Genomic DNA, 13,157 nt, shown 5'->3' on the forward strand with positions numbered 1-13,157 from the left:
CTGAATTTCTCAAACGACTTCTGAGCCCTCTCATACGGCTTACAATTGCAGAAGAGTAATATATAGGTCATTTACCTGGGCTGTTTACAGATGGGCCATGTACACTTTTGGGTTTCACATTTATACTGACTTTGTGTTTGAAACTGGCCCAGAAGCCTGTTTGTTGCCCACTTTGTACATCTCCTCCACATCTTTAGAATGTGCCTCCAACATTTATATTTTTCTCTCTCCACATTCTCGAGAGACTGTCCCTCCCTTTACCACTGGAAGGTTGTGAAAACAAAAAAACAGTTACTGTATCTGAATCAATGTCAATTATTCTCATCCCCCAAGAATATTTTGGTTCCTAAATGCCTTTCTTAGTACAAGTAAATGCCAAGTTGCAGTGGTTATTCAGAATGCTGTAGACATAACAAATATCTTTTTCTTAAAACTTATTATTAAAAGAGAAAAAAAAGAAGAAGTTTTTCATGGCATTTTAAAATTAAAAATTTTAAATTAAAAAATAGAAAATATTATGAACAGGTAGTTGCAGTTATCTCCAGTCTTCTCCAGAGAATTTGCTAATCACACAGCAGATACAGTGACTTCTTAAGCATATTCAGTGTTTGTTCTCTTTACAGGTCAGAATCTCATCATTGCTGAAAATGTCAGCCACTTTACAAGAAAGCCTGGCTATGCAAAGGAAGCCTGAATAAAAGTATATAAACATCAGATAAATTTCTCTAAGTTTCTAGGGACTTAGCAGCTAAAGTGTCATTTTTGTAGGTGATCAAGGCATCCATATGATCATGTATAGATCATGAGATTTATATTTTCCTCAGAAAAGTATTGAACCCTGAGTTCCCAACTCTGTTAATAATGTCCATCCATGTATCTGAACAGGTGAATTTTAGCTGCTAATGTGCAGAGTGAACAGGAACGATGGGCCATACTCCAACAAATCTATGCGTATGAGAACTACCTGGTGCACTAACCAAACAGTACTTCTCAAACACCTGCATCCCCTTCTCCATGTTCCAGGCCAAGGAAGCTGCTTCTAAGCTTTGCTTTTCTGCCTGATTTTCTTTGCTTGACCTTTTCCCTTTGGCAATCACTTACTAGCACAGCAGAGAGAGCATTTCTTCCCACTCCCCTCAACTGCAGCCATCCTCTTCCCCATTTAGTGGCTGCAATACTTGCTTCTGTCACTGTTACCTACACTTCTTCTCATTCTGTGTATGTCCACCCTGTGACCCACTGTGATAAATGCAGCCTAAGAAATAATTCTGGCTATTACAGGAATTACAAGGCGCTACTGGAAGTATCATGTACTACACAAGGCATAGTCTGGCTATTCTCTTCAAGGATTGCCTTTGCCAGCAATGGCAATAAATAAAAGCTGTTATTTGCATGCTATGATGTGTTTCAAAAAAAGTAACTTTTCAAGGCTAACCACTGGGACAAACAATGGGAAAGTGAAGTTAATTTCCAAATTACTTTTTGTTCAGAAACTGTCTATAGCTTTAAAAATATAAATCAGTGTCAGGCTGCTTTTCATACTTCATTACTGCATGATCAAAAGAAAAGTCATCATGGTACATCTGGAACCCAGATTCCAGATAATTCCTGAGGAAAGAGGAAAATGGTAAGATGCAAAATACATTTATAATTGCTATTTTGCTGGTACTGATATAACCTGAACTGTAACCAAAATGTCTGCAAAAATCGCAAGAGGTATCTTAAATTCTACTGGAGCAGGAAGAAAATGAAATGCAATTATTTCTTGATAGTTTAATTCAACTGAGAACTGCTAAAAAAAGAAACTGTTTTTTTTCTGTTTTTAAGATGCTTTGAAAGACGGTTAATTTAAGCGGCACTCATGCACTCCACATGGGGGTGGGGGAGGAGAGTTTAACTTAATGGTTCCAGTTTGACAGATGTATACAGTGTCCCAAATTCTGCACTTAATTACCCTCAATGCCCTCTCAAAGTTGCAAGGTGTTATAACTTATTTTTCTCCATACACTAGAGAAGATTTTAGTGTTTAATGGAGTGTTAAACATAAAACTCAACTCAACAAGCCCTTGGAAATCTGGCTTTCTAAATTATCTTTAAAAATAAGGGTACAGATATCCAATACCTTTACAAAAAGATTAATTTGCTTTGCCTTCCACAATAGTGTTGTCACAGAGAATATAAAAATCTAGTCTCCTGCTATGAGTATGGGAAGACAAGAGTTTGCTGGCTGGACACTTAGGGAAATGTCCAGGAGACAGGAAAAGAAGGAACTGCAAAGCAAATTCCTGAACATTAATACTATACTGTGGAAGTATAATACAAGTCCAGGCTGATAAAGGCCATGAAATTAATTTAAAGCTTCCAATCCTCAACCGTCCCAGTCAGAGATTTAGTCTTGCTTAAAACTTGGCATCACATTGAAGTCTCCAAAACCAATCCACTACAAACTGTAATATTAGCCTGGTGGCTGTAAGGCTAGCTATAGCAAATCACGTATCATTCTTTCGTTGGAAGGGAATGCCTCAGATTGCTAAGGGATGACTAAATGCTAGATTGCCACTGTTTCAAGATTTGTTTCTCAAAGTCTTATTAATAATCAAAATCTAATTTGGATACCTGTAAAGCCAAATGAAAAACATGGTGTGATAATAAATATATATATATATATATAGAGAGAGAGAGAGAGAGAGAGAGAGAGAGAGAGAAGCAAAGAGAGTATCTCCTACTATACAAACCTTTCCGAATTGAAAAAGATTTATTCATGCAGTGTTTTTACAATGATAGAGCCTTCCTTAGGAATTAAACTGTTTAGCACCACAACAGAAAGGAATGTGTGTCTGCAGAGAGTTTGGTATACTAGACCAGATTCTCAGCTAATAGATATTTTTGCAAATATTTAGAACCAAGTCATGGATCTCCCTTCACTATAAATCTCCCTAAACTTCAGAAAGATGAAAGGTGTGCTTGAATTTGACTTCACTGTTTTAGACTAATTATATGTATCATTCATACTGGTGCCAGGTGTGTTTTTAGTGATAAAATACACTTTTTTTTACATCAGTAAATTTAATATATTATTCATACCAATGCTAACAAACTGTAAATTAAGCATGTTTTTTTTTTAAGTCTATTTTAAACAGGAAAAAAGAAACAATAGAAATTATCACTTCAAGGATAGGTATAAATGGTCAGTAAGTTATTGTATCATAAATACAGCCTAACAACCTTAGGCATAATCTAAACATATTATCAGTGTAAGCCCATTAGTAAAATCAAGAGGTAATGAATGTTTCCATTTTTTCCCCAGTAAAACTATTAATGTTCTTTGGCTTAATTTGAGAGGGAACTATGATCTCATATTTCAAAAATTCCAAATTCCTAGATTTTTCTTCCCCAAAGATTAACAAAACATGGCACGTCCTGCCATGATGTGAAACTGTAACACCACATGAGGCAAACAAGCAGAACTCCTATTGAACAGAGCCATCCAAAATCATTGTCTGTGCTTTCTGCTGTATACAAAACTGGTAGAATGCAGATACATACTAGCTCACTTTCCTTTCCATCCCACTGCAAATTACCCACGAAAGCAAGCTCAAGTCACCTTGCGGATATGTTCTTGCAGTCCCGTCACACCATACATCCTCAGCACAAACCAGAGCTTCAGGGAGCGGAACCTCCTCCCCAGGGGGATTTGCCAGTGCTGCAAGCCAACGAGAACGGAAAGGACACACATTAGAAGAGACTATTGCAGTGATACTCCAGAAATTGTACATTGTGCAATGGTGCATTGTGCATACCATGTTTTCAGATCCTACAGGCAGCTGCTAGAGGTGGATCAAACATCGACAGAAACATCTGTTTCTAGCCAATGCTCTGGCTTATAGCTAATACTCAACATTTTTGAGAGAAAAGTAGAAGAGAGGGGTGGTATCAGAATGGAAGGGTCATAAGGCAAAAATCAAATGTTTTTTGGGAACACTAAATTCTCCTTGAAGACTTTAGAAAAATTACTATCTTAGCAGTTGACGCACATTAATTTGTTCACAGTTGTGAGTTAATATTGTCATTGTAGAATGATGGTCCCGTTTCCCATTTGGAAACAAATACATTTCTACTGTCAAGGCTAAAATGCATATGCAGTCTTTTTAAACATCATTTGCTAGGTTAAGGGAAAAAAAATCTTTAGGAAATTTATTTCTTCTGCCTAAATCTTGAGCTCTAATGTATGCAAGGCAATTCTTGCCTTTATACAAAATTTTTCAAATAAAGAGTGTTTGAAGTTTCAGCTTTTATTGGCTTAAAGAATGCTAGGAATTTAGCAAGCTGAGCTTCCTTCCTGCAAAGAAAGCTAAGGATTTGAGGTTATGAGAGTAATGAAAAAGAAGAGTGTAGCCCAGGAAATATTAGTGTATGCAAACAGTAATATTAATTATTTCTTTGATGTTGTACTTACCCGGTAATCTGTTACAAGACCTGAAAGTTAAAGAAAAAATACTCACATTTCTTCATCTTAACAGGCAAAATCTACAATCATTCAAACATCACTGAAAAGCTACCCCTAGCTACCCCAGCATGTTTGCTGCAAACTTCAGCATCATCAGTGCTCACAGGACCACTAAACAACTAGCAGAATATTTACCAGCATACGAAACTAAGGTGATGATGAGCTTCACTCCTCATAGCTGGTGAGAATATAGCAATAACAAACTAAACAGTTTTCAGCAGAAAACCCACAATTTTTATTCTCAACTATATTTCAGGCTAAATCCTGTGTTTACTTTCCTCTAACAAAGAAAAAAAATAGTTGATGAAACAATTTTTCTTAACTTTGTTTGCAACAGTTTGTAGAATTCCCAAACTCATTCATCACTCATTCTCTGCTGTGAAATTGTTACCACCTGCACCCTGGTGAACTGATAATATTTTTAAAAAGAACATACTTCTGACCACTTTATCTACCCTCTCGTATATTTGTTGCTTATTTTTCAGTATGTCCAGTAAGTGACTGTGAAATTTCACTAAGAGCTGGTCTCTTCTTACATTTAGAGAAGAGTATTCTGCATTTTCATGGCTTTTCATTTGATGCAGTCAAGTGCCTTACAAACGCTGATTAACAAAGCCATAAAACAATCCAGGGAGGCAGGTAAAAGGCATTTTAGTTATCTTTTATAAGAACATGCAGGGTCAAAATGTATCTGCCTTCTCTTCAAATCAGCTAATTAAACTGATTTTATGGTAGAGGAAACTACAGCGTAATGCTGAATTACTTGCAGTAAGCCAGAGACAGAAATTAGAATGGACCTAAAAATCTAAAGCACTTCTTTAGGAATCTGCGTAGCTTTATTATTCTGCTTTATCTTTCTGCAGTGGAGTAGAAGCTATATGAGAAAATCTGTGCTTAAATTTCATTGGGAAGTCCCATCTAAGTGTTCCTGGAATTAGCATCACAAGCTACTACGTAGAACTGTAGCCTATGAATTTGATCAGTCTATGCAATTTAGGTAGTTCCCAGTCTTTGTATTTTCTGGGGGAAAGACAGCAATTTTGTCTGTGTTCCAGATTCTTTTGCCAACACTCTCTCACGTATGCAGTGAAAATATAGAAAAACACACGATCCTTGCTCCCTGTGATATATACTCATTTGGTTCATTACCTTGTTCCTAAAGTATTTTCTAGGGGGGGGGAGTCCCAAACAATCATTAACCTGTTCCTAGACTTCGGGAAATGGCCGTTGTTGTTCTAACTGAGTATCAAGGTAATTTGATAACATTCATGTTCTTCTACACTCTAGCAGCCTTTTTATTTTTATTTTTTTATTTCTTTTTGATAGCTGAAAGACTGGTAGCAAAGACTAAAGCAACTGGTGATAGATAAATAATCCTACGCTTCTGTAACAGGCTACATCTAATGATCCACAACAACGCCTTTCACAAGCTGTGAAGCAGAATGCAATCAATGATTAGTCCTTGATTACAAGCCTTATTCTTACATCTGTATTTAACCAGGAGGAATTGAACTGTGGGAGCATATGTGGCACTCACAATAGAGTATAAAGCTGCATTCTTCTAACACTGCCATTAGGATTTGACCTATATCCAGGGTTGCCAGGCAAGCTAGTATAATCTTCCTGGTGTGATGATGCAAATCACACAAAATTATAATTAATGACAAAAGAAAGACTTTCCCTTGGGGCACACATAATTGGCATATGGTTATTAAGAGTAATTGCTCACAGATAGATATATTTTTCCACTCATTTAAATTCTTGAGTGAGAGATGAGTGAGTTCAGAAATGCCACTTCATTTGCCTTGTAAACCATGGTGGGAATTCTCCGACCTGAGACATACTCAGTTAAGAAACTAAGACCCTTCATCAGGCAAGTCTGATTTCCAGGAGTGCTGACATCCCATAAATCACACTGAGATCAATAGGGACTGTAACAGCCTAGCACCTTTGCAAATCTGGCCATTTTTATTGAAGGCATAAGTGTGGATTGGGCTTAGCAGTTCAACTAAAGGCATTTGCATTTGAAAAGTGTTGTCCAATTCTTTGGAAAACTGCTAGCAAATGGGAAGAGAGCACAGAAAAACTTAAGTGTCTCTAGACTGCTAATAATCTGCTGACCTATGTGGAATCATTATGTCCAGATCACATAACATACTATAACAGTTAGTGAAGGCAAGACAAAGACTGAACAATTCCTTATCCAACTGGGGAGGGAAAGCTCTCAGGTCAAGTAAGTGGCCTCACTGAAAGCAGCTAATTTTAAGGAAGGTTTTATTTTCTTTGGGTGTTATTTAACCTGCGGAAGACCTAAGATTCTTGTATCAGCACTCTCGGTTGTCACAAGAACATATTTTCACTTCAGTTGAAGTTGGATTTTTTTCTCCTCAAGAAGAACATGTTCTATGTATGGTAAGTAAAAGGCAATGATTTAAATGTAATTACCATAATTTGTATTTTTCATTTTTAAAAAAGGCAAACAAACAGGCACATTTTTTCGTAACAATTCTAACCTTTGGATGGTGAACCTCAGCTCCAGAGTTAGTGCATTTTCCTGTTTATTGCACTGTTCTCTATTAGCATTGCTTGGAAATGTAGAAAAGGAATAATGTGAAATTTCTGCCAGTTCAGGATTAAGGCACAGGGTTCCATTAAGCCTAGCACTTATGGTGAAATTCCCTGGATAGGATTAATTTAAGAGTTAGTGGCCATAACAGAAAGAAGAGCACTTGGGACATACATCTGGACACAGATGACCAGCAATTCCAGGAAAAATAAGACATAGGGTAAATGATAAGAACATGTACCTGGAGAAGATGCACCCTTTGATAGAGTTATGAAAGGGCTTGTACCACATATATTGACACTGCATTGCTGTGACTTTCTTCACAATTAATCAATTATCAACCAAATGTGTAAAAACAGTTACGCTTCAAGATGGTGAATGCCCTTCTGCAATTGCTAGGTATGTGTCAGGAGCAGCACCAGTCCATGAAGAAAATGTGCAGGGCCTAAAATCTCTAAGTACTTTGTGAACACTTTTTGAGGAACGCTATTTTGCATAGACTGATAGGCTACATTTACCTCCATTGCTATAGTCAATACAAGAATAAGTGCCGTACGATCATGTCCCAGAGAGCTGACACATAAAATAGAGCCCACTTATCAAACACAGCTCACTCCTTTAGAGATTCAGGGAACATTTGCTCTTGGCATGTGTAACTGAAAATTTGAATCAGAGCTCATATGCATAGCCAGGAAAAAGGGTCCCAGACTTTAAAAATTTAAAAAAACAGAATAGATCATGGAACTATTCTAGTGAAAGATATATTGGGGAAAGCAGGGCTACAAACTGATACACAGCACTGGATAATACACTTGACTTCTGAAAGACTTTCCAAAACAATTTCTTCAACACTCATACAAAGAGTCAGTGGTAAATCTGGAGCTGAGGAAATTCCAATACAGAAGTATTAATATAATGCTTCATAAAATGGCTTTCCCTTAATTGCTTTTGATATCAACTAAAAATTTCACTACATGTGTGTCTGCACTTTAACAAGCTTAATTCTCTAAGGCACTCTGGAAATGGAAATAGGCTCCTAAAACACTTAGGTAGTTTTAAACATTCTAGTTTCCATCTTTAATCATTTTTTCATTAACTATCAGTGTGCAAATAAAACAATGATCATCTTAAAATTACCAGACTCCTGATGGTGATGCTGCAGGTAAAGAGGTTCTAATTTAAAAGCTCCTGTTAAATCTGATCTTTTTTTCACCCTGTATGAAAAAAAGAAATCAAATTGAGAAATTTAAGAAATACAAATTTAAGGGGTTAAATTTCCACAAGAAGCGAAGGAAAATTAAATGTGCTTAAAAAGAGAAATTCAAGGCCTCATCTCTGGCATACTTCCTGGGCACAGCCTGTGCCATTTTCAGTAAGCTGCTTTTTCACAGCTGTACCAGTACTGTACTTACAAGTAGTAAGCTTAATGCTGAGCAGCAGTGGGCAGCGTGTGACCACATATTTAAAAACAGTCAAGAAGCAGACACAGGGGACCTTTTTATAGTGACAGACACTCATACCAGAATGTGAGATAAGTTAAAGCAACACTAATGTCTGCAGTAAACAGAAGTTGCTTTGCAATTACTGCAGTAGAAAGTGTGTGGGAAGAGCTGTGGCTTCTTAGACACCATGAGTAGCTGTGGTGAGGCTTTATGGATGCTGGCTGCATGATGGCATGCTGTGGGTAGCGGCAGCAGCAGCCACTGGTAGACACCAGCCATCCTGTCCAAAGGCAGGCTTCCCTCTTATACCACCCTTACTACCAGTCTGCCTTGACTGCACTGAAAGACAAATCACAGCACGCTATAAAACTGAGAAGGCCACCTTACTATTGCCAACTAGTGCACAGTGTAACTTGTCTGTTTCAAAAGCCAATGTGACCTTTACAGAAAGAGCAAGCTAAATTTTGCCAGGGAGTAATAACAAAATTTTGATTCATTTTATCTGTAAGAATGACCCACCTCTACAGATGATGGGTTTTATATATGCTGAACAAGAAGAAACTAGAAATCAAAAAGGCAAAAACTGCTACATCATTATATTATGCCTATAATTAACAAAGTAAGTAATAATTATGTCAACACAGGGACATCACTCCAAACAACCAAAATCCAAACATTTTATGGTTTTCTTTACATCCTTTTTTTCCTAAAGTTTATTACTGCAAAATCTAAATAAAAATCTAATTTCCAGTATTTTAGTCTGTATGTATAAATGCACAGACCAGTACATAATCCCTCATTCATCAACATCTAGAGTATGCACATTAAACATCTCTCTCAAACAAACAAAAAGCCTTCCTCACAGTTTAATGTTCGGGAAAGTACCATAGTTCACAAAGTACTTGCCTTCAAGTACGGAAAGTACCTAACTGAAAATAAGTAAGCTTATGCATATGAAAAGTAGTAGTAGGCATTCAGAATATTCACAATCAAAAAATTAATAATCTATTTTTATGTTGGAAATGCTTTATTGACAGCAGGAAGAAATTTTCTGTACTTTAGGAAGCCTGAGAATATTTTCAAAAGGCTTAAAATGAAATTGCCTCCAAATTTCAAATGATGTCAGTGCAAGATATTTCACTAAGTAGTTATATAATTACATTATAGATCTAATGACTAGATTATCTTTACCAGCTTGCAGGGGGATGAAATGGGAGCATTTAAATATTGGAGAAAGTGCCAAGGAGCCTGGCTGACTTAGAAGCCTGTCCTTCACTGGAACTCAGTGCAATTTGATTTTGCAATGGTACCAACTGTTTTTTTGAACACTTTCTTGTTAGTACAAAATTATGTTTGATACTCCACAGGGATCCTAAGGGGACTACATATCATTTCCATTTACTTTTTCTCAAAAGGCCCCTTCATCTTTTATTATTACATTTCTACTGAATTTTGCTTTTTCATGCAGCATTACAGTGGATAAGAGGTGTATTTTGGACTTGGGCTTTGGGAATAGTTGGATTTCTTTTGGCAACAGATTTGGTTTCATGCCAAAGAGCTTAACTTTAAATGTATACTTAATGCCTTATTAAGTGAGTGAAACTTATACATAAATGCCTTGCTGAAATGAAGCCTTAATGGTTGTAGTGAAGTTTTAGCTTTGAGAAGCAGATAGTTTGCAAGACCTCTTGTGATTCCTTGTAATGGAATCTTCATACTTATAAAAATGTATTTTTTTATGAGATGTCTTTATCTAATGGGATCAAAAACGTGTATTTTCTGCATTGAAAGTAAAACTTGAAGGGACATGCACTAGAACATTAAGCTATCAGCCTGCAGTTTGTACATACTGGCAGATTAAGTATGCTAATATAAAACAAAGGATAGCTTGATTTGTCCAGGTGCGTAAAAGCTCCCATCTTTGAAAAACAAGAAACAAAATGGGGGAAAAAAGAATGGAAAGCACACTTTCCCACAACTCCGCTTAGAAAGCAACTACTGCAGCTGTTTTAGGGCTGAACTGTAAGATACTGGGATCACCCCAATGGTCCTTCCAGTATTATTTGACCACTACATTATTTTATAAAGGTTAATTCTGAGGGTTCACCTTTGATTTTAGAGGATGAGAAAAAGTAGTGACTGTCACAGATTATTTTCTCAAAATGAATCTTATCATAATGCCACCAAAATAAACCTGCCTGGTGTCAGAGAAATAGTGAGTATGCATGAATACCATAATCTAGGAAGCAAATAAATAAATTATTTAGACAAATTCAGGAGTTCGTTCCTTGTGCCATGTATTTGGGCAGCAAGTAAACACAGCCCTAATAGCTGAGAGACTCTTCCTGACACAGATCAGTCTTCTTCCAGAATGGAAAATCCCATCATCTAGATCTCATTTTCACACCTGCCGCCAGTTGTTTTAACTGCGATACTTCTGTTATTTCTGGTATCTTCTGGGCTACTGTAATATTATTAATAGCAAAAGCATACTACTTTTACAAACAGAATATTTAAAATGAGCCAACCTGCTGCAGCCAGAACTACAGCAGCGTTCATGTGGAGCACATTCTCCAGAGCTTTCCAGGTCTGCTCAACAGCATCAGTGGATGCTGCATATACTCTGCCGAGATCTCTGAGAGTTAAGCCACCTCATTCCTGTGCCTCAATTACAAATTCTGATGCCTGACTCCCACTCCCCTCCCCCCCCCCCCCAAAAAAAAAAAAAAAAAAAAAAAAAAGGCAGACTTCGGTATGAGGAAATCCCTATCTTAAAGGAACAGAAGTGGGCACGAATCAAGATCCTTGCTCTGTGGGGCAAATGGAAACTAGGGATGGAGGGAAATACAAGCAGGAAGGACAAGAAGGCTATTAACTCTCATCCCCCATCAGCACCATGCTGTACAGATGAGAGTGGAAGTAGGGAAGAGTGAAGCACTACACTTCTGTAAGTGCTGTAGCTGACACACTACATTTATCCAAGTTCCACTGTTTTGTACTGTCTAGAAAAATCATTTCAGATGTTAAAAAAAAAAATGTCAGCAAAGTAATGTGGTCATTTGCAGATGACTATTTTGTTTTGTTTTTTACACTTAGTCATCACCTTAGGCTGAAGCTTGTTTTTCCATATCATTAGACACCATCAAATAATGATAGGTGAGATTCTAGATAGCTTAGATGTGAGAAACGGAGATTGCCCTAGTGACTAAAGAATTGCACATTTTGTCCCCGAGGAGATTCAAGCTTGGGCTTTTCTCCCTTCCACCTTAAGAACGTTATATCTTTGAAATTTCTGCCAACTTTCTTTGAAATTAATAATATAGTCTATACTCTGATAGGAGGAAGCTAAAAATCTCCTGGGATAGAAACAAAACTAGAGGGACAGTGTGATATTATATATTTTGTTTTCTGAGAAAGTCACACTAAAATATTTTAATGTGGTTTCATAGGGCTATAGGGGACAGGATTATTGAGAAGCTAAACTGGTAGGGACAAGACTAAAGCTCTTAATTGTCCTACAGACATTAAAAAGAATGATGGTGAATTTTCTCATTTCTGAGAGTGGCTACTTTGATATTAATTTTTTTGAATGATGAGAAAAAGATGGGAGAAACTAGCAAAGGTTTTTCATTTTCTCCCTATTCCCACATACAGAGAGAGATGATGAGTCATGAAGTACTTATAAATTGGGGCCCTGGGTTAATCACTGCCACTCCTGATGAATCAGGATCAAAATGTAAGCCATTTAATCTAATAAGAAGAAAAATTTCATTATGAGTTAGAGAATTTGAAGTGCTTATATTTCATTCAGAAAGTGATTATCTGAATAAAACACACATTTGTGCAAAAGTCATCCTTGTTGACTAAACTAAAGGAGCCAAAGATTAACCTAAAGCAACTGAGGGACCATTGTTTCAATTTCACTTTTTTATCATTATTTTTGTTAATAAGGTGAATCTTCTTGCTGGATAATGTTCTTTTTTTTTTTTTTTGACTTTCAGATTTTCAACTTTTTTCATTTTTGCAGAATTTTTCTTTGTATATAACTGAAATTGATGCTTTCATTTATGTTGATAAACAGTCTGACTTTACTGATTATCTGTTTTGCTGAAAAGTATCATAGAATCAGTAAGATTGGAAGGGACCTCTGGAGATCATTTAGTCCAACCTCCCTGCTCAAGCAGGGTCACTTATAGTATGTTAGACAGGGTTGCATCCAGGAGGGCTTTGAAATCTCCAGAGAAGGAGAAACCACAACCTCTCTGGGCAACCTGTGCTAGTGCTCTGTCACTCTCACAGGGAAGAGTTTTTTCCTCACATTCAGGCAGAACTTCCTGTGCTTCAATTTCTGCCCATTGCCTCTTGTCCTGTCACACAGGACAACTGAAAAGAGTTTGTCCCTGTCCCCTTGGCACCTTCCCTTCAGACACTTATATACATTGATAAGATCCCCCCTCAGTCTTCTCTTCCCCAGGCTGAAGAGGCCCAGCTCGCAGCCTTTCTTCATAGGGCAGATGCTCCAGCCCTTTGATCATCTTCGTAGCCCTACGCTGGACTCTCTCCAGTAGCTCCATGTCTCTCTTGTACTGGAGAGCCCAGACCTGGACACAGGAATTGAGATGAGGCCTCAGCAGGGCTGAGT

General features: G+C 37.2%; 1 protein-coding gene across 1 annotated transcript in view; it reads right to left on the reverse strand.

Moving 5' to 3' along the window:
- DDC (dopa decarboxylase) overlaps positions 1 to 13,157 on the reverse strand; it is a 53,348-nt gene that overhangs the window by 8,181 nt on the left and 32,010 nt on the right. The window contains 3 exon segments of the mRNA XM_062568496.1: positions 3,605 to 3,703; positions 4,457 to 4,476; positions 8,211 to 8,287. Coding sequence (XP_062424480.1) covers positions 3,605 to 3,703; positions 4,457 to 4,476; positions 8,211 to 8,287 — 196 coding nt within the window.

The sequence above is a fragment of the Rhea pennata genome, chromosome 2, assembly GCF_028389875.1.
Source record: "Rhea pennata isolate bPtePen1 chromosome 2, bPtePen1.pri, whole genome shotgun sequence".
Classification (NCBI taxonomy): Eukaryota; Metazoa; Chordata; class Aves; order Rheiformes; family Rheidae; genus Rhea; species Rhea pennata.